We start from the raw sequence: 26,762 nt of genomic DNA, 5'->3' as shown, positions 1-26,762 counted from the left end.
CCGCGACTTGCGATTTGGAACAAAAACGTTTATTAAATGATATGATGAATGGTTCTCCATTTCTTTATTAGAGTACAGTATCAAATATCAGTTTCATAACAGTAAAATATAGAAAAACTCCACTTCAGTTCTTATATGACAGAAATAGAATTATCGGAATTCAGAGAACTCTCGCATTTATCAAAACTGGGGAATTCCCTCTGACGTGTTTCTAAATTTATAAAAACACTATATATAAATACTGCTTAATTCTGATTTTCCGTGTTGTTAAAAACACGCATATAATTCAAGAGAAATATCAAACATGAAGATTATGAGAAGAACATTACAGGAAAGTTGTTTATATTCAATCCTTTTGCTTGTTTTTACCTTTTGAAACAAGACAATCATAAAAATCTGAGATGTTGCTGAATGTTTAGAATAAAACGGTTGACGTGAGGGAATGCAGCCCTGAGTCAACGGTAAAAGTCTACAGATTGCTTGAAAGCAATCGTATCCCAAAAACAAAATGGTTTCAGAAAAGATTAATAAGAGATCATAATACAAACTATGGATTCAGTGAAATACTGAACAAATGGGCCATGTATGCTTAAACAAAATCAACACATTGGAAAACAAAAATGAGTGTACTAAAATATGAAGTGATCTTCTAATAGGTACAGGGGAAAAAGCATCGTTTCTAGGAAATAGAAGGAAATAACTAGAGGCTCTAAATTTATGAAAATTGTTAAAAATTTACTATGAAGGGCAATAACTCTTAACAGGGTCAGTGACCATTTTGGTCATGTTGACTTATTTGTAGGTCTTACTTTGCTGTACACTATTGCTGTTTACAGTTAATCTCATTCTATAATAATGTTGAAGATAATAACCAACAAGAGCTGTCAAAATGACAGTAAACCGGATTCTTTAACATTTATTTGTGTTCTGGCATTTATCAATATTACAAGGACCAAAACTCGTAATAGGAAATTTTAAAAGGTTTGGTTGAACGGTTCATGAGTAAATGCACGGACACAACATAAACTTTCAAGAACCGTAACTCCTGAACGGTAAAAGTTAAAATCGTCATTATTGAACTTGACCTCCATTTCGTTGTCAGTAACAACATATTAAAATTTTAAAAGGTTTGGTTGACTGGTTCATGAGTAAATGCACTGACACGACATTTTTTAAACTTTCAAGAACCGTAACTACTGAACGGTAAAAGTCAAAATCGTCATTATTGAACTTGACCTCCGTTATGTTGTCAGTAACAACATATTAAAATTTTAAAAGGTTTGGTTGAACGGTTCATGAGTAAATGCACGGACACAACATTTTTTAAACTTTCAAGAACCGTAACTCCTGAACGGTAAAAGTCAAAATCGTCATTATTGAACTTGACCTCCATTTTGTTGTCAGTAACAACATATTAAAATTTTAAAAGGTTTGGTTGACGCTTCATGAGTAAATGCACAGACAACTTTTGGTTGTCGCCCGACAGTCCGCCCGCCCGCCATACATCCCCAAATCAATAACCGACATTTTTGACACAAAAATCCGGTTAAAAAGCTGCAAAATTTCTTCAAATTAACAATTCAAGGTAGCAACAAAAAATTCAGGGCAGATAGATCTCGAACTAACGAACAATTTAACCTTCGACAGATTTGCTCTAAATGCTTTGGTTTTAGAGATATTAGCCCAAAACTGCCTTTTATCCTATGTACTATTCTTAGACATTGGACACATTTTTTAAACAAGATACCCTAATGATGATTTTGGACAGGTTTGGTTTTGTCTCAGTTGTTTCACAGGAGAAGATTTTTGTGAAAGATTACAAAAATTTACGAAAAAGTGTTAAAAATTCAAGGAATAAAGGACAATAAATCCTTAGGGGTCAATTGAACATTTTGGTCATGTTGACTTTTTTGTAGATCTTACTTTGCTGAACATTATTATTAGCCATGGAGGCCATCTTGGTTTGGTGGCAGGGTCTCCAGACACATTTTTTAAACAAGATACCCAAATGATGATTATGGCAAAGTTTGGTTCAATTTGGCACAGTAGTTTCAGACAAGAAGGTTTTTGTAAAAGTTGACAACAGACGACGGCACCAAGAGATGAGAAAAGCTTTCAATTTGGATGGATAAAAATAACAAAACATAATATTTAACTTTTATCAACAATGAAAATGAAAAAACAATCCTCTAATAATGAACAAAATGACAACATAAAAAGTTTAATATCAGAAGTTCCTTCAGATTCATGCATAAATATCATGTATACTTAATATAGATTGTACTGTCTCTGGATGTCTGGTTTATCAAGATACCTGGTTTTAATAAAGATTGTAAAAAAGTTACAATTGCATTACAATGCATCTGCGTTTGAATGTGATTGTTAAAACAAATGGTTATAACCTAGCAACACCAATGTGGAAGTTAAGCATATGTTACTTTCATAGATCTCTAAAAATATTTATCTTAAAAGTTTAGCCAACAGAACAAATATGAAATTGCCTTCAATATAATCATAATAGTATGCTTAAATAACTATAGAAAAATATATTCCACTAACTGTATAATGCATAAAACTATGATAATGAACATTTTATATACATGCATGAATATACTTGAAATATATTACTGTAAATAATTTAACATAATAATTCAAAATTCCAATGCCAATCTCAAGTGATCAGGTTTAAATAAGGTACAGATAAGTACGGTTAAAGAAAGTCTAGTCTGCTGAAAAAATATCTTAACATTCAAATGCTTTATTGTGTATACAATGTATAACAAATCTATTGCAATGTGATAGCAGGTTTAAATTATCAAATTAAAACAATGCATGGGTTTAAAGACAGGCTAAGTGTGCATATATCATAACTTTTCAAAGATATATAAGTACATAGCTACTAGTAAACAGGAACATTCTAACCTGATAGTTATTTTCAGATTGTATGTGAGTACTAGAACTGAATCAAATATTTCAAATATCACAAAATTCAATCTAATTATCTTTAATAACAGGGAACCTGATATAAACAATTATAATCTCAGTACAGTTATTCAAAACTTTTGTTTCACAATGGCATAAAAAACTTAATGATTTGTTCTGAAAATTGGTTGCATATTGTTCAATTAACATGGTTAAATATTATACCACAGAAAACCCACATTAATTTATATTACTCAAGTCTGCCAGGTAAGTAATAGTATAAGTGATGTAAGCAAAATTTAGGACTTTCGTTGATGGTTTAATATAAATCATTTTCTTTTTCTTATTCCCTATAACATACATATACTCTGGTGTGTTTATAGAACAATAAAACAAGTACATAAATATGATTGTCTCCCTTACTAAAGAGGTAAAATGCTTTAAAATAATACAATCATCAAATCAGATATAAAAGACATAAGACAAAATACTGTCATACTGACCAGAAGTAACTGATCTACCTCAATGTTTTTAGTTAATAATAGGCAGAAAGTCCCTCAGATATTTATCAATTTGTGAATTTAGAAATCAAAGTTAACCAGTTAACCATCATGCTAAATGCATTTTTAGATTCAGGTAGTCTTTTTAAATGGCCATAAAATATGTAAATATTTGATGCTGTTCTCACATATTCATGAATGAAAACTCTCTGTTATCTATTAGTTTATAAACTCTTTTTCTATATCAACATGGTAACTTATATCCAACACATAATTTTAATAGATGTAAAAAGTTCAAATTAGCACTAACATTTGGAAAAAAATACAAAATAAAAATGAGGTAATGAGCTGATTTCATACTGTTTTTTCTAACATAATATGAACAAAGAAATGAATGAAAATACATTATAAATTAATGAGTATTTCGTGTGAAACCTTTATATGAAAAACGAGAGATATGATATAACAAGAATGTGTCCTCAGTACACAAATGCCCCACTCGCACTATCATTTTCTATGTTCAATGGACCGTGAAATTGGGGTAAAATCTCTAATTTGGCATTAAAATTAGAAAGATCATATCATAGTGAACATGTGTACCAAGTTTGAAGTCGATTGGACTTCAACTTCATCAAAAACTACCTCGACCAAAAACTTTAACCTGAAGCGGGACAGACAGACGAACGGACGAACGGACGAACGAACAGACGGACGAACGGACGCACAGACCAGAAAACATATCATGCTTCAACATAGTTAAATGTATAGTAATTAATGCATACTCTTAATGTAGTTCAATCACTCAAAGTGAAAAGTTTGTGGAGTAAAAGAAGACTAAATACATGGAGAACTGTATAACTGTAACCTAAAAAACTGTCCCTAAAAAAGAAACCATTTCAAAATGCATGAAACTCTAAAAATTCTTCATTAAAATATCATAACCATTATTAATATTATATCATAAATAATTTAAAATATCAGGTTTTTTTTTATAAATTTTGTATAACATATGTAGCATGTTTGTTATATTATATCACAAACATCATACACTTAACAGGTGTTTTACATTTGACTTCTATATAGGGGTTAGACATGTATACACACTTGATTCACCTTGGACATATAAATCAAAGATTTGTTATCTACGCTCTGTATCAGCTTATATAATGATTGCATAATGTAGGAACATTTACAAAGGTCAGGTTTTCAAATTCTAATTTGCACTAAAGTCAAGAATAAATCTCTTGCTATCATTTGATAAAAATTTGACTGCATATAACTATAAATATCTATGAGCAAAGAGAGCTATAACTGCATACTGTGTATATGTAACTAAAATGTTTACAACTAAATACTTAACACTGCTTCAAATAAAAAAAAATGACACCATTTGAAAATTTACATATGAAATAAAACATAACTAGATCTTGAAAAAATTGTAGTTTTTTATTTCAATTTATGTAATTACTGAGAAAATTAAGATAAGTAGGTATGAAGGAATGACATATTATTTTAAATTAATTTGACTCTAAGTTGACTAATCTTGCTTTTACTCCTAAATGCTGAGTGCTTTGTTGAAAAGCAGAAAATCAAAAATTTTTAAGTCAAACTTAGGAAAAAATATACTATCCTTAGACCAAAGGTGTTTTACTGTAATATGTTATAATTTAATTTTGGATGTAACGCGTCTTCTGATTGGCTGACGTTATTTTGTTATCAGCCCATAGACATAATTTAGTCATGTGACCGTGACGTCATCAACGTTTTTTCATGGTTTTCTACTGTTTCAAATGGAATTTAGAATTAAATTATAAGAAATGACTGTAAAATTTTTTCTGTCTATTCGAAATAACATGAAAAATGTGGTGCACACTGTTTAATAACCCGCTATAAGCGGTATTCAATGTGCACCAAATTTTTTATGTTATTTCTTCATAGACAGAAAAAATATTACAGTCATTTCTTAAATAGAAGGAAGAATTTGAGTCAATCTTTTACATTACTAGAACACACCTGTGATATCGCGGGTCCGTGACTGAATTAAAGTATATAACTATGCGCAAGCCTTATCTTAGTATTAGTACTGTCATCTGATAAAGTCATGCCGATTATAAGATACACAGTTTTCTTTGCTTTCAAATCTTTCTGTTTGAACCCGTCGAACTGGAACTTATCAATTATTGGTAATATTAATTATTTGGAAAACAAAAGGTCCTGGAATGGTGTATTTTTTAATCAACAGCATTGTCCTATATTAGTTATAAATAAAGTTGAATTCTTTGATTCGCTGTTTTACGTCATGCCCGCTAACAAATTGAAACTTATTTTTAGTCCAGATTTTTAGCATTCATATTGTTATCTTAGAAAGTCTTACGGATTAAAATACTACAATATGTAACAATTTGACAATTTAGTAGTGTCAACCTTGTGATTATGACCTGTGTATATAGCATATTAATCCTGAATACACCGTTTGGTGGTGCGCCTGTCAGATGCGGAACGTACAGATAAGGTAATAGGTAACAGGTGATTATACTATTGGTATCGGTATCGGACTCTACCCGGAACTTCCTAATTATTGGCAATATTAATTACGTGGAAAACAAAAGGGCCTGGAGTGGTGTAATTTTTAATCTACACCTTTGTACTATATTAGTTGTATATAAAGTTGAATTCTTTGATTCATCGTTTTTACGTGATGACGGCTGACAAATTGGACCTCGTAATTTTAGTATTATAGATATCATTTCTTTTGTTCTACACCAATACCGTTCAATTAATGACAAGAAAATAAACTTGCATATTTGTATATGACAGAATTCTAATAATGAGCAATGAAATATAACTTTTCGTTCAACTGCATACCAATTTACTTCTAGTTAAAACTTGCATCAAAACATGTTTAAATAAAACATAACATAACTCTTTTAACCAAGATAAATGAATATTAAATATCCCATATTTTACAAAAATGAAAGTTTATGCATAAATAGCTGTGAATTATGAAAAGATTGCATATAAAAAGACTAAGAAGCATCTTTTCAGAGCATATCAGTGAAATCACCGAGATTTTGTTTACTGTACTGTATTGCTAATTCAAAATCATACAACTGATTTAATTCAACAAAATGTGTTTCAGTTACACATTGAGAAGCAATAAAATCATATCGCTAGCCCTACGACTGGTAAAAATGGTTTTATTCAGGGAGAAAAAAAGAAGATAATTGTTTTGTGAATTTAGCCTATGACAAACGGTTTTTTAAACGTACAAAGGATAATAATGTAAATATATAAATAAACTAAAGATTAAATAATAAAATTTAAAATAAAATCAACAAATTTTTTCATAACATAGTAAACTTATATCATAAACACACATAACACTAACATAACAATATAGTAAGTAATGATTTGCCACTTTACTTTCTTAACACTACTTCAGCCATTCGAATGGATCTTTACAAGTAGATGAACAATGTTATAACTTAACAATCCTATACTCATTCATAACATCATAAACAGAATTAAAAGCAAACCTAATTGATAAAATACAATGCATTAAAAGCATGCTTGCAGAATGTAAAACATCACATTTTCTCTTACACCTCCCTTTTTCAAGAAATATGTTCATATATGTTACTAGTTTCATATACAAATATCTGACATAGGTGCTAGTAATTATTTCATATTTAAAATAAACTGACCATTAAAAACATATTCTTGGCAGTAACGTTGACTTATGTTTTTTATTTATTCTTTTTTCTATAAATGTTTTAAAAGATGCAGTCAAAGACTTACCAAAGGAAAACCATCATCTTTTCCATGTTATAAATTTTTCAATTTTTTTTTTAAAACTTCTGACAATTTCAAACATAATATGCCTTTTGAATTAAAACACTTTAGACTAATGAATGGGTCTTGTAAATAACAATTATACATGAAAAGTAAAAAAAAAGTCAGAATTACTGTCAGAAATTTCCTCCCCCCTTTTTAATCAAGTAAGAAATAAACTCAAATAGATTATTGAGTACTAGTATATATAACATGATAAAAATAAGAATGCAAAATGTCATAGAATCTCTGATCTAGGAAATAAAGTAATTATAGTCCAGTGTAAAGTATACTAGTTTTTAAGTTTGAAAATGCTATAAGTTCCTTTTTATTAAAAGTGTATCAACAATTGTTAAAATACCATTTGCATACTTCTAATGGTTAAATGATATTTCTGTCATATGTAAAAATATAAATATCAATAAAAGTATTATATATGGAAAGCATTGTTATTTTCCTATCACAAAATGAATATTATTGAACAATCAGTATTTTCTATACCATCTGTTACAAGCCATTGATTTACTATTCATGTTACAAAATCTTAATAACAATATCTTGCATGTTAATATCAGTCCAACTTAACTTTACCCTAGATGACTTGAGCATCTCCAATAACATAACCCATACAAAATGTTTGTATCGTCAGTGACCATTTTGTTGTACACTTTTAACTTCATCTTCTGGTAGACTATTTGCCTCCTCTTCTAAAGCTAAAATCTGTTCATAACTCATCTGTTCACAGCTACCTCCTCGCCGTAACTTGATCAGAGCACATATTTTCTCCCAGTGTCTATGATTTTCTTTGACAGTATTATGTACAACTTTAGCTTCCACAAATAAGTCTTGTAATACTCTGGAATTCAAGGGAAATTTTACCTTTATTTAACATTTTGCAAAAGTGTTGACCCAATTTTAGGCAGTCAATTTAAAATAAAATATATGTTTAAAGATATCAATATAATGTAAAACTCTTAAATATGTATCACTTGCGGAATTATAAAATCATGATTGACAAAGGTAGAATTATAACAATTTACAGAACCATCATGAGGATCTTTTTTTACCTACCTATAAACAGGCAATGCTATATGATCTAGAAAACCAATTTGTAAATCTGGTATCCTAGCCTTTTCTCTGTCCATCATCTCAGGAGGTGTTCTACCTAATGATTTCTCTAAATCTCCTTGAGAGAAAAATTCATTGTAGATTAAAGCCTACAAAACAGATAAATACTTCATCATAATTTTTATATCATTAATACAAATGATGTACCGGTATACCAAAAGTTAAATTAAATGAGTAACACTGGGGTAAATTAAAACAGAATGTTTGAAAATTTTAAAGAAGGCTCACAAGAGTGCACACGCTGAAATGTCTCGCCTTCTTTACTAATCATTGATATTATGTTGATAGTCCTAAATATAAAGCTTTATTTCAACTGTCACATTAACCAAGAACACTAAACATTGATTAATGAACAATATCAAAATGAGGTTAAGGTCAGATGGACCATGCCAGACAGACATGAATAGCTAACAATTCTTCCATACAACAAATGTATTGCTTATAGATGAAAAAACCCAGACCAAAACACAACAAGAGGCTGTCAGAGAGACAGTAAACCGGATTTATTAACATTCATTTGTGTCCTGGTATTTTTCAATTTCACAAGGACCATAACTGATGATATCAAATTTGACCTCCATTTTGTCATCAGTAACAACATATTAATATTTAATAAAAGTCAAAATCGTCATTATTGAACTTGACCTCCATTTTGTTGTCAGTAACAACATATTAAAATTTTAAAAGGTTTGGTTGAACGGTTCATGAGTAAATGCACGGACACAACATTTTTAAAACTTTCAAGAACCGTAACTCCTGAACAGTAAAAGTAAAAATCGTCATTATTGAACTTGACCTCCATTTTGTTGTCAGTAACAACATATTAGAATTTTAAAAGGTTTGGTTGACTGGTTCATGAGTAAATGCATGGACACAACATTTTTTAAACTTTCAAGAACCGTAACTCCTGAACGGTAAAAGTAAAAATCGTCATTATTGAACTTGACCTCCGTTATGTTGTCAGTAACAACATATTAAAATTTTAAAAGGTTTGGTATAACGGTTCATGAGTAAATGCACGGACAACATTTAGTTGCCGCCCGGCCGCCCGCCGTACATCCCCAAATCAATAACCGACATTTTTGACACAAAAATCCGGTTAAAAAATTAACACTGAGCAATGAACCGTGAAAAGGAGGTCAAGGTCAAATAAACTTGTGCGAATGACATATAGATCATAAAATATCTCCATACATCAAATATAGTTGACCTATTGCTTATAGAATTAGAAAAAAAGACCAAAACTCAAAAACTTTACTTTGACCACTGAACCATGAAAATGAGGTCAAGGTCAGATGACATCTGCCAGTTGGACAGGTACACCTTACAATCATTCCATACACCAAATATAGTAAACTATTGGATACAGTATAAGAAAAACTGATCAAAACACAAAAACTTAACTATAACCACTGAATCATAAAAATGAGGTCAAGGTCAGATGACATCTGCCAGTTGGACAGGTACACCTTACAATCATTCCATAACATCACATTTAGTAAACTTATTGGATACAGTATAAGAAAAAAAGATCAAAACAATAACCACTGAACCACGAAAATGAGGTCAAGGTCAGATGACACCTGCCAGTTGGACATGTACACCTTACAGTCCTTCCATACACCGAATATACAAGACCTTTTGCTTATAGTATCTGAGTTATGGACTTGACCACCAAAACTTAACCTTGTTCACTGATCCATGAAATGAGGTCGAGGTCAAGTGAAAACTGTCTGACGGGCATGAGACCTTGCAAGTTACGCACATACCAAATATAGTTATCTTATTACTTATAATAAGAGAGAATTTAACATTACAAAAAATCTTAACTTTTTTTTCAAGTAGTCACTGAACCATGAAAATGAGGTCAAGGTCATTGGACATGTGACTGACGGAAACTTCGTAACATGAGGCATCTATATACAAAGTATGAAGCATCCAGGTCCTACACCTTCTAAAATATGAAGCTTTTAAGAAGTGAGCTAATGCCGCCGCCGCCGGATCACTATCCCTATGTCGAGCTTTCTGCAACTAAAGTTGCAGGCTCGACAATTATGGGTTCTGAAATTTTATTAAAACTTTCAGAAAACATAACAATAGTTTTTTGGAACTTTTCTGGCTAAGTTGACATGCCGTATATGTGTTAATGTATTGTCAATGCATATAAATATCATGAAAAGTGAAATAGCCTCTAAAAGCTGACTCTTTGTTATGAGTTTTGCACATTGTAGATGGCAATCAAAGTCATTTGGACTTCGCATGATAGTTGCGTCATATGCAATCATACCATATTTCCTCATTTTATCAACAAGACAGATTCCATGTTTAATTCTGTAAACTGGAGAAACTTTGAAAATCACTTGATTTTAGGGTCATTGAACCCAAAATATATCTTCTCATGGTCCTACATGGTTCTTGCAAATTTAATTTCAAATAAGATTGCAACATTGTTGCCAAATTTCCCTCGTCTAATATACATTGTAATAGGCTTAAACAAAATTCCCTTGTCTAATATACATTGTTATAGGCTTAAACAAAATTCCCTTGTCTAATATACATTGTTATAGGCTTAAACAAAATTCCCTCGTCTAATATACATTGTAATAGGCTTAAACAAAATTCCCTTGTCTAATATACATTGTTATAGGCTTAAACAAAATTCCCTTGTCTAATATACATTGTTATAGGCTTAAACATACACAGCACAACAATATCAACACACATACATCACATCCTAGGTTGAAGCTTTTGTAATTATTTCCTTAATTGTTGCAAAACTTCCATGGAAATGTGGCCAATTCTAAATATGTTTCAATGATATCCTCCTGAAATATCAGAATAATGCCAAGATTTCAGGAACTGAGAAACATACGTGAAACTTTCAGATTATTGGTGTACATCAGATGTTATTTTAAACTACTTGTTAAGTAATGACTTACAGCGATATGTTTGGTTGAATCCCATGGCTTTGTTTGGTCAGAGAGATCTGATGCCGTCATTATTAAACATAACAATAGTTTTCTATGCTTAAGATTGTTTTTTTCAAATTTATCTGTAAAAAAAAATGTATAATAAGATAATGAATCTATTTATTTTAATAAGTATTCATCTATTTTAAATTATGGTAACTGATATTTAACTAAAACTATCAAAACATGATAATTCCTTCACTGATTGCATAACCCTTTACTCCATAATGACGTCTTTTGACGCCTGTGTAGTGCCTCAGTTGAAACGTATAACCTAGGAAAATTCATCAGACTTTCAAAAAAAATATATCTAATATAAAAAGGATATTCATGAGAACATCTGACTGGAATTTCATTGATGAAAAATTTGTTTTTGCAATGCATTAATACTTTAAACCTGATCATTATTTTTTCACATCACTGAAAAAATCCCATGCGAATCAAGTATGTAAAAAAAAAATCCATGGAGGAAAGGGATAAGTATAGTTTTACAAACATTAGACTTAGGGAACACAGAAGTGTAAAGTAAACTAGAAATTGTTGTGTCACTCTGTAAGACAAATTTGATGGCCCTGTCACAGTTGTGATTAATTTCATTATGTAGGAAAATTTAGTTGTTGTTCCTTTCAAGCTTTATAACTCAAGTTTACAGGATGTAAAAACATGAATGATGACAATATAGAAATGTAAATAGAAAGTTCAGTAAGATTTCTCACACTATGGGATGTTTCTTTTACTTTATATACATGGTATTTTATTTTTAAATACCTTATTAAATTCATGTGTTTCACTCATTAATTACTATTTTGCTTAGTGTATCCTATTATTATAACCCCTGCTTTTTGAAGTGCATGTGAGAATGGAATAGTAATAGTCTGTTCATTTGTCCTTTGTTTTGTTTAAAAAATTTTGTCATGAATAAACTGTATAACAATTTGTTCTCTGTGTTTTCAGTAATACAAGTTAATGGATATTGAGGAAAAGATATTGTTCCATTGTATTTTGTTTTAGTATGTATGAACCAGAATTTTTGAGTTGAAGTTAACTTGCTCATTAAAATTTGATTAGTTGTAGAATTCTTTCTTGTAAGAATAAGGAATATTTTATGTAAGCACTAGTTAATTATTTTGGTTTCTTATGTTTTTCAATGGCATACAAATCTTCCTTTTTATTTGGTTATGGGTTATTTGTGGTCAAATTTTATTGTAAGTCCTTAAAACAACCAAGAGAACATGTAGAGTGAGGAAATTGGGGCAGACACAAGCCTTCAAGCAATTATAATTCTTCTCATTCGTTTTTAGCAATCTGTTTCAATAATAACTGGTGTCTATTATTTTGTAAGAGCTGTTCCAGAATTAAACTCAAAAAGGCATGTGAAGCACTTTTTTAAGACCCTGACCACCCATAAAATAAAGATCTTTTAATTTTTACTTAAAATTCTAAGGAAAATGTAACCACCCATATTCAATTAATTTGAGTGCCTCTCATCCCCAACCAAAAAATATTGGAACAGCCCTAAAATCAGATACAAGGGTGAATCTTCAAGCTTTAAGGGCTATTTTACTTCACTTTTAAGATGCTGAGAGAATAAAATTCAGGCAAGCCTGTCACTTAAGTCAAGCGCTATCATGTGCCCCGATTATTACCTTTTGCCATAGCTTCGATATTCTTTAGAATCTTTAAATGATGAGCCAAGTCAGTTGCTAAAATAATATCTCTCATCAAGTCTAAAACATGTTGATAATCCTAAAATAAAAGTATTGTTATCAAAAACATTTCAAATTATGATAAACTTGGTTTATATTAACAAAAGAATCAAATTTCTTTTTTCGTTTTCTGCATATTATTTATTTTACATCTCAATTTAGATTGAAAGTTACAATAAGGTTATTTTTCAGCTCCTGGACCTTGCAAAAAAGGACATATCATACTTTGTTAAATATTATTAAGTTAATACATGGTCTTATTTTGAAATAAGAATCTTCTTATTGGTCTTGTTTTGTACCTTTTCATACTGAGTCTAATGATGTCAATTGAGCTGCCTAAAATAGAAATCGACCTTATGCAAGTTCACATATACATGTACAAGACTGACTGATTTTGGAACATTTGAATATGAGATAAAAGATGATTGTTTAGTCTGTTTTGTAGGATTCTTGTAAAAATTTGATTTTCAAACAGTTAGACTTTGCATAAGAGGTTTTTCAACCTGAAACAGCAGGGGCGGATCCAGCCATTTTAAAAGGGGGTGGGAGTGGCGTGCAGGTCCTAACCCAGGACAAAAGGGGGGTTTCCAATTACATATCCCCATTCAAATGCATTGATTGTCCAAAAAAAAGGGGGGGTTCCAACCCCCGGAACTCCCCCTCTGGATTCGCGCCTGAACAGGTAAACAGATGTATTGATATTTATTTGTACAAGGTGGATTTCTACCCATCACAGCTCATTTGTTTCTTCTATCTTGAAAATACACTTACCTTACTTATTAAATTTTCATATATATTGCATCCTTCAGTATTTACTATACACATAGTTTGAGCAAAATGATGTCTCTGTAATAGATACAATAAATATGAACTAACATTCATTTTGTGTCTCTTCAAAATATTTATGCCAGAACATGATTATAAGATACACCCATCAAGGCATTAGTCTGATTGAGTGTAAAGTAATTTACACCAATTTATTATGGTTAGTGCAAAATGATAGATTTTAATAATGTAGGCGGGTTTGTGTTCAACAACTGTGTAAAGTTTCATCAATATCCATCTTGCTATTGAGTTGGAGTTGCACATGGACAGACAGATCGTAAGACAAACAGAAAGACAGAGGGAAGGACAGGGTGATTGCTATATTCCCCACCAAAACTTTGTTTACAGGGGGTATACTAATCTGAATTACATACAATACTGTATCTCCATGTTTCCATCCCAAAATATATTTTAACCCTAATGACCAATAATTAAAATCTGTAAGTAAAATACACTTACTTAATAAATCTATACTAAAAAATCCTTGAACAGAGTTATCATAAAGCAGAGAAATGTTTTAATCAGTTGTATATTTTTTATATTGTTCATATTTCTAAACTATGATCAGTCAAAGGTATCAAACCAACCATTAAATGCTGGTGAAAGGCAAAAAGAATGAATCTGACACTGAGGAAAAGTTATTGACCAAAACAATAATTATGTCAAAGTTAACTATCCCTTTTCTATAAAATTTAATTTATGTTTTTGTCATATTTGCGTTCAATAAAGTTGCTTATTATTTTTCTGCTAATTTTCCTTTAATCAAAATCTTTCTGAAAAAAGTAGTTTACAAGTGCTGCCCTCTGCCTACTGGAAAAAAGAGCAAAATTAAGGACTAAAGTGACTGAAGACTTCAATGTCTTTGAATATAACCTGCCAACTACTGAACCAGTGAATTCTTACCTCTAACACAGCACCTTCTGAACTGTATAGAGCTGCCAGTACTGATTTCTATAATATAACAGACAATATGTGATTATTGTTTTGATACTTACAAGATAAGATTCTACAAGCAAGACTAATATTTGTTTTAGAAAGAATATCCATACATGTGAACCTCCCGACGGGAGTACAATAATTCTGTTTTCAGGGGTCTTCTCCAGTCCTCCTATTGAAGAGGGGGAAAAAAATGCGTATAAAATATTGCCTGAATGAAATTTTCAGGCGTTATTTTTTACTATGATGTTTACAAATTTTTATCATTGAAGACATAACAACCTGAGTGTACCGAATGTATCCGGTGTAACTGACATTACCTGATTACACAACGTGTAGATTTTGACCTGGCCGACGGCTAATGAACAAGTGATAATTGCTTGATTGAACAATTACACAAACTGAAACCAGGTCAGAATTACTTTAGTGCAGAGCCAGGTTGTACGTCTTACATGACCCAGTGTTCCAAGACCAGTGCTTCAGTTTGTCAATGTAATATAGAAAGTGCTTTAGCTAATATATTTTACAGTGTTTGAAACAATGAGTCTTAGAGTTTTCTAGCAAAATGACTTTCTTTTAAATGCTTAAAAACCATGCATTACTATTGTTATTGTTTGCTAATTTTTCAACTATTTATCATGTTATAAATGTACAGCATATTTCTTTCTTATATATCTATACCAATGACATTGAATACAAATAAAACAAGAGGCTCTCAAGAGCCTGAATCGCTCACCTTAATTCTTTTGGTTAAATCTCTCATCAATGATTATTTTGGCTTTTCAATTTATTTAAATGTTTTTTGGATCGTCCTATTTTCTTCAAAAGCCAAAAAAAATAATCATTTTCTCCTATGTTCTATTTTAGCCATAGGAGCTATGTTTCTTGACATACAAGGAAATAAAATATAAAATTTATACTAGATACTCTGAAACTCATTTAGCCTAAGTTTGGCTGAAATTGATACAGCAGTTTCAAAGGAGAAGATTTTTTAAAGAAAGTCAACATGATGAACAAATTGTGAAAAAGGTCTTTAAAGGGCAATAACTCCTTAAGGGGTCAATTGACAATTTTGGTCAAATTGACTTAATTGAAGATCTTACTTTTCTGAACATTATTGCTGTTTACAGTTTATTTCTATCTATAATTATATTCAAGATAATAAACAAAAACAGCAAAATTTCCTTAAAATTATAAATTCAGGGGCAGCAACCCAACAACAGGTTGTCTGATTCATCTGAAAGTTTCAGGGCAGATAGATCTTGACCTGATAAACAATATTACCCACGTCAGATTTGCTCTAAATGCTTTGGTTTTTGAGTTATAAGCCAAAAACTGCATTTGACCCCTATGTTCTATTTTTAGCAATGGCGACCATGTTTGTTGATAGATCATAACTTCGGATACAATTTACAAACTAGATACCCTAAGGTACATTCAGTTAAAGTTTAGAAGTATTTGGCCCAGTAGTTTCAGAGGAGAAGATTTTTGTAAAAGATTACTAAGATTTACGAAAAATGGTTAAAAATTGACTATAAAGGGCTATAACTCCTAAAGGGGTCAACTGACCATTTCCGTCATGTTGACTTATTTGTAAATCTTACTTTGCTGAACATTATTGCTGTTTACAGTTTATCTCTATCTATAATAATATTCAAGATAATAACCAAAAACAGCAAAATTTCTTTAAAATTACCAATTCAGGGGCAGTAACCCAACAACAGGTTGTCTGATTCATCTGAAAATTTCAGGGCAGATAGATCTTGACCTGATAAACAATATTATCCATGTCAGATTTGCTCTAAATGCTTTGGTTTTTGAGTTATAAGCCAAAAACTGCATTTGACCCCTATGTTCTATTTTTAGCAATGGCGACCATGTTTGTTGATAGATCACAACTTCTGATACAATTTACAAACTAGATACCATAAGGAACATTCAGTTAAAGTTTGGAAGTATTTGGCCCAGTAGTTTCAGAGGAGAAGATTTTTGTAAAAGATTACTAAGATTTACGAAAAATGGTTAAAAATTGACTATAAAGGGCTATAACTCCTAAAGGGGTCAACTGACCATTTCCGTCATGTTGACTTATTTGTAAATCTTACTTTGCTGAACATTATTGCTGTTTACAGTTTATCTCTATCTATAATAATATTCAAGATAATAACCAAAAACAGCAAAATTTCTTTAAAATTACCAATTCAGGGGCAGTAACCCAACAACAGGTTGTCTGATTCATCTGAAAATTTCAGGGCAGATAGATCTTGACCTGATAAACAATATTATCCATGTCAGATTTGCTCTAAATGCTTTGGTTTTTGAGTTATAAGCCAAAAACTGCATTTGACCCCTATGTTCTATTTTTAGCAATGGCGACCATGTTTGTTGATAGATCACAACTTCTGATACAATTTACAAACTAGATACCATAAGGAACATTCAGTTAAAGTTTGGAAGTATTTGGCCCAGTAGTTTCAGAGGAGAAGATTTTTGTAAAAGATTACTAAGATTTACGAAAAATGGTTAAAAATTGACTATAAAGGGCAATAACTCCTAAAGGGGTCAACTGACCATTTCCGTCATGTTGACTTATTTGTAAATCTTACTTTGCTGAACATTATTCCTGTTTACAGTTTATCTCTATCTATAATAATATTCAAGATAATAACCAAAAACAGCAAAATTTCCTTAAAATTACCAATTCAGGGGCAGCAACCCAACAACAGGTTGTCTGATTCATCTGAAAATTTCAGGGCAGATAGATCTTGACCTGATAAACAATATTACCCCATGTCAGATTTGCTCTAAATGCTTTGGTTTTTGAGTTATAAGCCAAAACTGCATTTGACCCCTATGTTCTATTTTTAGCAATGGCGACCATGTTTGTTGTTAGATCATAACTTCGGATACAATTTACAAACTAGATACCCTCAGGAACATTCAGTTAAAGTTTGAAAGTATTTGGCCCAGTAGTTTCAGAGGAGAAGATTCTTGAAATAGTTTACGACGACAGACGACAGACGACAGACGACGGACGACGGACGACGACGGACGCCAAGTGATGGCATAAGCTCACTTGTCCCTTCGGGACAGGTGAGCTTAAAAGATGGAGGCATGAATAAAAATCTATACACAAAGAAAAGGTAGTCATAGTGCTTTATTTACGAGCAGTCAACAATCAATAATCGAAAACAAAGCAAGAAACAGAATCTTCTCAATATTTCTTCAATCATTAAAATAGAAAGGCAACACTGGTACTGTAAACACATTACATTCAGATGGAAGATTGAAGAAAAAACACTTTAAAAGACAATTCTTAGATCAGACGGTTACATTCACGACAAAATTTATGTCAATAAAAACCTCCTGATCTGAGTTCTTATCTCCTAACCAAAATTTCTCAATCTCCTGATCTGAGTTTCACAGTCCATCATATGTATAACTATCTGTAAGATCAAAACTTGAACATACATCCATTAGTTACTTAAATGTTTACTGAACTTGAATATGTACTGGTTGTCTATCTTTATATAGTAATAGTAAATAGTAGTTCTCAGTTTGAATCATTCAAATATTTATTGCATGGAATTTTTTTTAGCTCCAGGAAACTTTTTTTTATTTCTATAGTAATAAAAAGTTTTGGAGGAAATTCATTTGAAAAAAAAAATTATAGAGAGAGACTAAAGAATTCAAAAAAAAGTCTACAAAAACGGAATTTAAATTTTACTAGTAAAATATTTTTCAGCAAGGTATGCATTTATTTTTTTCTTACCATTGACAACTTCTATACATTTGATTTTTAGATAAAAGAGTATTTTGACAGGATTGACAACTTCTATACATTTTATTTTTAGATAAAAGTGTGTTTTGACAGGATTGACAACTTACAGATGCAACTTGATATGAATTATTTGTCCCTCTGTGATCAATATCATGGCAAAGGCAGGATACAAACAATGCAAACAATTCTATATCTCTGGAAAAGAATATAACATTTAATAGAACAGAATATCACATTTGATAGAATAGAATATAACATTTAATAAAATAGAATATCACATTTGATACAATAGAATATCACATTTAACATAATAACATATATTTTTCACTTTTATATTGCAAACATTTTTATTTCAAGGGTTCAAAATACTTGTATAATGCTTGGAGGGACAGATGAGTGCTATGATTGTTAATTTTTCACCTGTATAAATGTGTAACAAACCACAGTGGAATACTATTGTAATCGACCTTGTAAGGTCTGCAATAAAGGACATTTAGCTTAAACAAAACACATGCAACAGTATGAAAAAGGAACGATTAACCGATTACATTTTGAAGTTTATACATAGTTATGCATAAGCTGGTTCCCGTGCCGCCCCCCCCCCCCCCCCTTTTGTGGGAAAAAATTGGTTGATTATATAGGGAATCACTGAAGCATGACTGGAGCAGGCCCCCCTCTTAAGCAGTCAGTGGGCCTCCACTTATGAAAATTTCTGAATCCACCACTGCAAAAAAAGATTTAAAAAATTACTTGTTGGAACATTAAGAAGCTGTGCGATTTTATATGCATAATAATTTTCTCACACTTACTCAAACTTATGATATTGTTGATGGCAATACTATATATGTCATATATGAATTTGTAACTTTTACCTGTTTTGAAAATTGTATATTTCCTAACAATTTTTTATTGCATTATTCATGTATGTGTGTTTGTTTGATATTTTGTAATTGTTTGTTATATGTCATTGTATTTCATGAGGGCCTCAGGGAAGATTAGCTTTATAGCTAACTGTGTAACCCTCTTTAAATAAAGAATTATTATTATTATATTATTATTATTAAATTGGATTCTTAAATAAAAATTAATATGGATTAGGTATATTAATAGTTTTGAAAAGAAATAAGAGCGCCCTCTACAATTTCAAGTTTTCCTCCTATTTCATGCTTATAATTCTCTCTAATCCGCACCACTGCCTGGCAATATTTTTTAGTAAAAAACCTCAAACAATACACACCTGAAATCGGTATCCCCAAACCAACTTATTATGGTGACCTTGACCATTGGCCTGTTGACCTTAATTAAATAGGCCTTCTGTATAACTTTTATACGCAAATATCATGTTTCCATTCTTTTATATCGTGAAATCGCTTTTGAGATCTGTATTTATCAGAATCAACACAGTGTTTGTAACTCATGTGGTTTTCAATGTCAACATATTGCCACTTTTTTTTCCCTGTTTCTTTCCCCTTCCCAAAAAATATCCCTTCCCATCAAAAATGTAGAACAATTTGAAATACAAGTTAAATAAAGAGAAATATCTAGCCTGTTGGCATTAAATTCAGAAAAATACAATCTGATGGACAGCAACATTATTAATTCAGTCACTGGACCATGAACTAGTGGACAGGGCCTCGAATTGGTTGACAAACTGATATGTACTGGTAATAATGCAACTTTATAGAAATTATCATTGATCTATCACAAGTAGCTCCTATCAAACTAACTTTAGCAGAAAAATTAACAATTGTTGATGCCATCATCATAGTCGACGGAAAAGCAATCTTTAATTTTTGTTTACTGCGACATTCGTTGCAGGTGAGACAAAAACTGTGCAATCAAGACCTGTCTTGTTACTCATTATTCTAACTTTAAATTCGAGCTTTAGTATAATTAATTCAATCATTATTTGAAATTTCCTAATTTTCAAAAAAATGAGTCATACTTACTCAAAAAAGGGTGGAGGTAGTTTTGAAAAACTATATAGTATTATAGTATAGTATAGTATATATTAGTATTCCATACTTTACTGCAAAGTTTTTTTCACTTAAAGAATTTTTAATAATTTTATACTTGCTTGCACAACAAATTGACTTGATATTTTATTACTTACTCCATATATTCATTCAATTTAAAATTCTTTATACACAGATAACAGAAATGGGCTACTGCAAAGGCATGCATCCAGTTATGATATGGTGGGTTTCTGTATCCCCTTTTTACCATCAATATAAATCTGTAATATATATATATATTATATACTTAGTAGTAAATACAGATAAATTGTATGTGTAATACAATCAATGGCAAGCGTGCTGTATCAGCCACCCGTGATGATATCGATATCAGCACGGTTGCAAAAGCTTTATCACCCCTTTAATCTGTATGACGTCACATCATCGATTGCAGTCACTGTTGCAAAGGCTTATCAAAACCCTAATCTATATGACGTCATTTCAAACCTCCTTATCTGTATGACGTCATGTCACATAAAAAACATCTACTTGAGGTATATGTATATAATAAAGTGTATATGATATGACTTTTTCAATATCATACACAGTATCAACCCTCAACCAATATAATCCCTTGAGCAGAGCTCTTGGGATTATATTGATGTCTCGGGTTGATACGGATGCGATATTGTAAACGCCATATTATATTATCTATATATATGACACTTTCTTTATCACCAATATAAATGTTAACACATGACATATTGTCCTTTCATATTTCTGTAAATAAGGGGGTTAAAACATATTGAGGTCAGAGTTACAACACCTTTAAAAGACCTCCCATAATAATAACATTAAATTTGACAGACTTTTACTTATATTCATAACAAGTAAATAAAATCAACAAACATATTAGTCTATACATACTAATTATTTTTTAGAACATTTGAATGAAAACTTTTTTTAGAAAAGAAAAACTGCATACCAAAATCTGCAGACACAACAAAAAGTTGTCAATATATCAAAAGATTGAAATTGTTAATGTCTGTGTCATTTTGGTCTCTTGTGGACAGTTGTCTCATTGGCAATCATACCACATCTTCTTTTTTATATTGGTTGCTAGTTGTACAAACTTTTTGCATTTTTATGATTCAGATTTGCCTGTTGTATATCATGAGTAAACATATTTTCCTTTGCTATGTAGCAGAACAGGATATCAAAATTTAAATATTTCACAAATGATTATCAGCTTGCTAAGTACCTTGCAAGTGTATCCCGTTTTATTCTCCATCTTGATATAAATCCTAAATCTTCAAACATACTTAAACAGCACTGAAATGAAAAGTAAGTAACAAATTAAAAAAAAAGCACTTCTAATTTTAGAACAGAATTTGTTGTCAGATTAAATGTCCATCAAATATTTTTTGGTGAATTAATTGTCTACATGAAATAGTCTTTGCTTTTGTAAAGACTCAATGAACAAAATTTCTCATAGAACTGCGTAACTGAATTACACACAAGATTTTATGTTATTCAATAAAATACATTTCCATGTATTTTATATATAGCAATTTATATACAGGTGTGCTTTGCACTTTCAAAACATTTTTCATTTGGCTAACTCTATGTGCAAGCTATTTTTCCTATTGTTAACTACCTCATACATACTTTGCTGTTGTCTGCTATTTGGTTGAGTTGTTGTCTCTTTGACACATTCCCCATTTCCATTCTCAGTTTTATATCAATATAGAATTTAAGGCTATTCCATTAAAATGAATGCTGATGAAAGTAAACCCTTAAAAGATCTTCAGAGGTTACTTGTTTATTGAGTGTTATTTAAATTCAGATGCAAGGAACAGAAGTTTTATATTTGGATATGGGTTGAAGATCATTTATGGTTTTATGTCCAATTGATGAACGCAAAACTACTAAAAGAAATTATATTAGTTGTGGAGGGATTTTGGAAGTCAAACAGTCTTGAGGTGTCATTGTGATATAATAGTCCAAAATAAGGTAAAAGTCCAATAACTCCAACAAAAATTGTCAAATCAAATTGTCAGTATATTAAATTCAAAACATATGGTGGCAAACAACCCTGCAAAGTATGAGAGCTGTTGGTGAAACAGTCTCAGAGGAGTTGCATTCTCAATGTGTCATTGTGGTATATGACAGCCCAAAAAATCCATAAGGGGTTCCATGGAAACCTGTGTCTCACCTGCGATTGCTGCTATCAGTGTAGAAGTGTAATGTTGACTTAAAAAGTGAGTCCACTTGTCAGTAAATTACAGAATTTATAAAAAAAAAAATTGAAACTTTTTTTTTAGATGCTATTTCTTGGTCTTGAAGATTAGCTAATGTCAAGTTTCATAACAATCCATGAAGGTTAACAATTCTATCATGTCAAAAAAATTTAAGTCTATCTATAAAAAAAAAAAAATTTTCAAAGGTTTGCTTCAGACATTATCTCTTAAGCATTTAAAAAGCTTCTGCCAAAAATTCATAAAACTATGAAGGTTTGACAAAATAATTGATTTGTAACAAACTTTAACCCCAGACTGTATCTACTTGTTAACTGTAAAAAACATAAAATTCCATGAAGATTTGACAAAGTTATTGAAAATCTCGCAGACTCAACAAAAATGGTCAGACCCAAATAACTCACTTAAAAATGGTCAAATCAAAATGGTGGAACAATACAGCCAGTTAAATATGGTGGCAAACAATCCTCCCAAGTATGAGAGCTTGGTAAGAGGAGTTTTGTTGCTATTTATATTCCATAAAATAGCCAAAGTTCCATAACTCCTGTTAAAACAAACAGTCCTAGCAAGTATGAATGGTTTCAGAGGAGCAGCATTCATAATGTGTCATTATTAAAATACTAAAAAAATTGTCAAAGTCGATAACTCTTGTTAAAATGGTCATATGAAAATGACAGTATAGTATGGTCAAGAGAATATGATGACAAATAATCCTACCAAGTATGCAATCTTTCTGCTCTTTGAGTATTGATGTGTTTTGGATGGACGGACAGAAGGATGCCATTCCTACATTTAACTTAACAGTGTAGGTGTAGGGATTCTGTGTCATAGATCAATACACCATATTCTATATTGTTCATCACAATAGAAGATTTTACTATACTTAATTATTAACTAAATACAATCATATTGAATTACAAACTTCATGATCATAAAAATATGATATCACTGTCATATGATACATACTAATGGAGTTTCATCTTCTGGAACTTCTCTTGGTGGATAATTAAATTTGCTGAAATTAGGATGCCAGTGAGACGGAGGTGGAATTTCACTTTGTGCTAATTCTTGAACTTCTTCACTTGCCACCTGGAATTTATAAAGGTGATTAGAATCTTTCATTCATCTGGCATTTACTAAAGAGCAAATTTGCATTACATTTTTGGAAATAAATTCTGGATTGAAAGAGATTTTCAACTTGGTCAACTTTCTATGATAAACTGCGTTTTTTTTTTTTAAATAATTTGATTTGTTCTGCAGTATGCAATTTAATAATTTAATAATATTTATAACAATATAAAATAGACATAAATGAGCAAGCATTATTTCTTTTAAAACATTTAGTTGAAAACAATTGTAATCTTTAAAAACTTAACATATTTCCATTAGGAAGTACAGCTTTCTCTTATGGAATAGAGTAAACGTATGAAATACATATTCTTCTCAACTGTGCACTTTTACACATGTATTTGATTTTTTTTTTCTTTTTAACAGAGGGCAGTTTTTTGCTTGTTTTTTTTAATACATATGCCATAAACTGCAGCAAAAATGAAACTAAAAAAAAATAAAAACATTACATCACAAAGCATTCATTCACAATCCTTCATAAATTGAAGAAAAAATAATTCAATAATGGCCATATGCACAAGGTTACATTGATGTTGATCAATGTTTATGTCCTCCACATAGATAATACTTTTGTCAATTGTACATTTTCTGACAATAAATCAAAAAACTTTCAGCAAAAAGTGAATCACTCTTTGTTTTATTTACATCTGTTCAGATAATCAGGTATAACTATAGGATGAACATGTTATATCACAAATGTATATATCATCAGCTCCATAATTATTGAGTCAGTTCTTTTTACATATTTTCTAAACTTGTCTTTTGATAAATTTTGATAAATTAAGAAATTATTAAGCACCTAATGTATAAACTTCCTCAGACAACAGCTGTCTGAGCTGACCTTAGATGAATTTTGGCTATTCTATTTAGGTCTTTTTGGACACATAATTCCTAACATTGCTACAAATTCATACATCCTTGGCTTTTAGGTGTTTGGGTAAAACTTCCTTCTCACACATGGCAGGTGTGCTCTACTCAAATCTTAATTGACTAGGATTGTCAGTTTTTCTACTGAAGGTCGATTGTTCTCTCCAGGCACTCAGGCTTTCTCCACCAATAAAAATTGGCTGCCATGAAATAGCACAACAGCACATGTCGTTAAAAACCAATCAATCAATTGAACCTTCCTGATCAGAAAAAGTGTCATTTTCATTTAACTGATACAGTAAACCGTAATCAAAACAAATCAGAAAGTCTCTTAAAAAAATGACTCTTCGTCACAAATTGAAGGACACTTAATCCTATTAAAGCATATGCTGTGGTTAGGGTGAAATTATTTTAAAGATGTCAAAAGCATACTCTAAAAGCAAATTCACATTAAATATACACTAAAAGGCTTTGCTGCTGCACTACTGATGAACTATGACCTCTTTACCTTTTCAAAAATCTACATATTTTTATTCTTTGACAACAAACCTGCATATGATAGATCATTAATTCATTTGCTAATTTATTCCTGTGCTGTGATCGTTGTAACTTCTGGTACATAAGAGACTGAAATCAAAATTACAACATAAATACAGGACTAATAATCAATGTTAAATTATACTTTGGTTAACTAATAATTTATAAAGCAAACTACAACACAGATACTATAAAGCTAATGTAGACTATAAATTAAATATACTATCTATGTGAGACTATAATACATGAACAGCTTAAACTTTAATCAATTTTATATATTCCGGATCCTTTTAATTCATCAGCCTTTTAAACAAATTATATTTTCCTTATTTATTTGCAAAATTAAAGAAAGTATTTGATTCTCAAACTGGTCAAATCAACAGTACCAAATTTTCGTCCATTTTGACAATAAATGTGTTTTCAGTGATGCCCAAGGCCAAAATATTTGAAAATCCAAAACTTATTAAAAAGATGAAGAGCAGTACATTTTAAATGCCCAAACAAAAAAGCAACTTTGTTAATAGATTATAATACTATCTACCGTATACATGAAAACCTTATTTATCTTAGTGTCAAAAAGTGACTTTCAAAAACAGAAAATGAAGTCTCAATTATCAAGACCAGCTGCTCATCCATTATATTTTTAAAATAAACTAAAAGTAAGTTATATCCAGTGCTAGAATGATTTTGTATTAGTTTTCTTCAATTCATCCATCATTCAAGAGTCAAATGAATATAAGTATTGCCTACATTAATGTCTAAGATAATACGTTTTAAGTTTTAAATGTCAGAATTCATTCACTGACTCTTGACCTTTCTTATAATTGATTTTTGATCAACTAATACAATCTTTCTTCATTCTAGCACAGGCAAAGAAAATCAATCTAATTACAAAACAGAATAACTAGAGAAATATCAAACAAGATGATTGAATTTGTGTGTTATATAAGACGACAGTATACGACAGGATACCTTCATATGATAAACCATTAATTCGTTAGCAAGGCTGTTACGATATTGAGCAGCTATGACTTTCTGGTACATCAAAGACTGTAATAATTTACAAATTTTTATTATTAAATATTTCTAATCTAAAAAAGGGGGGGGGGAAACACATCAAATGGTATTTATCAACAACAAGTACTCTGAGAGAAATTATCTGACGTGTTAAATTATATTTGTTTAAATTGCCTTCCCTGAAGATCTTATCAACTCATCTCAGTTTTGAGCAATGTGGTTTTTTGGTAATCCATATAATTTAACCATATTCTAGGCATTGTTACATAGAAATAAAGGTGATGTGACCACAACAGAACTTCATGGCAAACAACATTCTTGACCAAAAACTTTAAACAGAAAAGGGATAAAGGATCAGACAACCTGAAGAATGCAAAGTCAGAAAACATAAAACTCCCTTAC

At 30.8% G+C, this 26,762-nt stretch overlaps 1 protein-coding gene across 5 annotated transcripts in view; it reads right to left on the bottom strand.

Annotated features, from left to right (window-relative positions):
* Positions 1-4,157: 4,157 nt before the first annotated feature.
* The window catches only part of LOC143042018 (cGMP-dependent 3',5'-cyclic phosphodiesterase-like), a 109,031-nt gene continuing 86,426 nt past the window's right edge, over positions 4,158-26,762 (bottom strand). For 3 of the 5 annotated variants that reach the window (XM_076214228.1, XM_076214230.1, XM_076214229.1), the window contains 11 exons: positions 25,356-25,433; positions 23,778-23,900; positions 21,815-21,885; positions 20,712-20,834; positions 18,706-18,793; positions 14,785-14,832; positions 13,828-13,902; positions 12,997-13,096; positions 11,321-11,433; positions 8,325-8,470; positions 4,158-8,109 (listed from right to left, as the gene is read on the bottom strand). In XM_076214228.1, the coding sequence (XP_076070343.1) occupies positions 7,899-8,109; positions 8,325-8,470; positions 11,321-11,433; positions 12,997-13,096; positions 13,828-13,902; positions 14,785-14,832; positions 18,706-18,793; positions 20,712-20,834; positions 21,815-21,885; positions 23,778-23,900; positions 25,356-25,433 (1,176 nt within the window). In that variant the 3' untranslated portion in view covers positions 4,158-7,898. Of the gene's footprint in view, positions 8,110-8,324; positions 8,471-11,320; positions 11,434-12,996; positions 13,097-13,827; positions 13,903-14,784; positions 14,833-18,705; positions 18,794-20,711; positions 20,835-21,814; positions 21,886-23,777; positions 23,901-25,355; positions 25,434-26,315; positions 26,394-26,762 lie in introns of all 5 variants that reach the window. The other 2 variants (XM_076214231.1, XM_076214232.1) reach the window with 1 other exon arrangement.

Source organism: Mytilus galloprovincialis, chromosome 8, assembly GCF_965363235.1.
Source record: "Mytilus galloprovincialis chromosome 8, xbMytGall1.hap1.1, whole genome shotgun sequence".
NCBI lineage: Eukaryota > Metazoa > Mollusca > Bivalvia > Mytilida > Mytilidae > Mytilus > Mytilus galloprovincialis.
The sequence above is the reverse complement of the archived record's forward strand: the minus strand, read 5'-3'. Positions and strand labels throughout refer to the sequence as shown.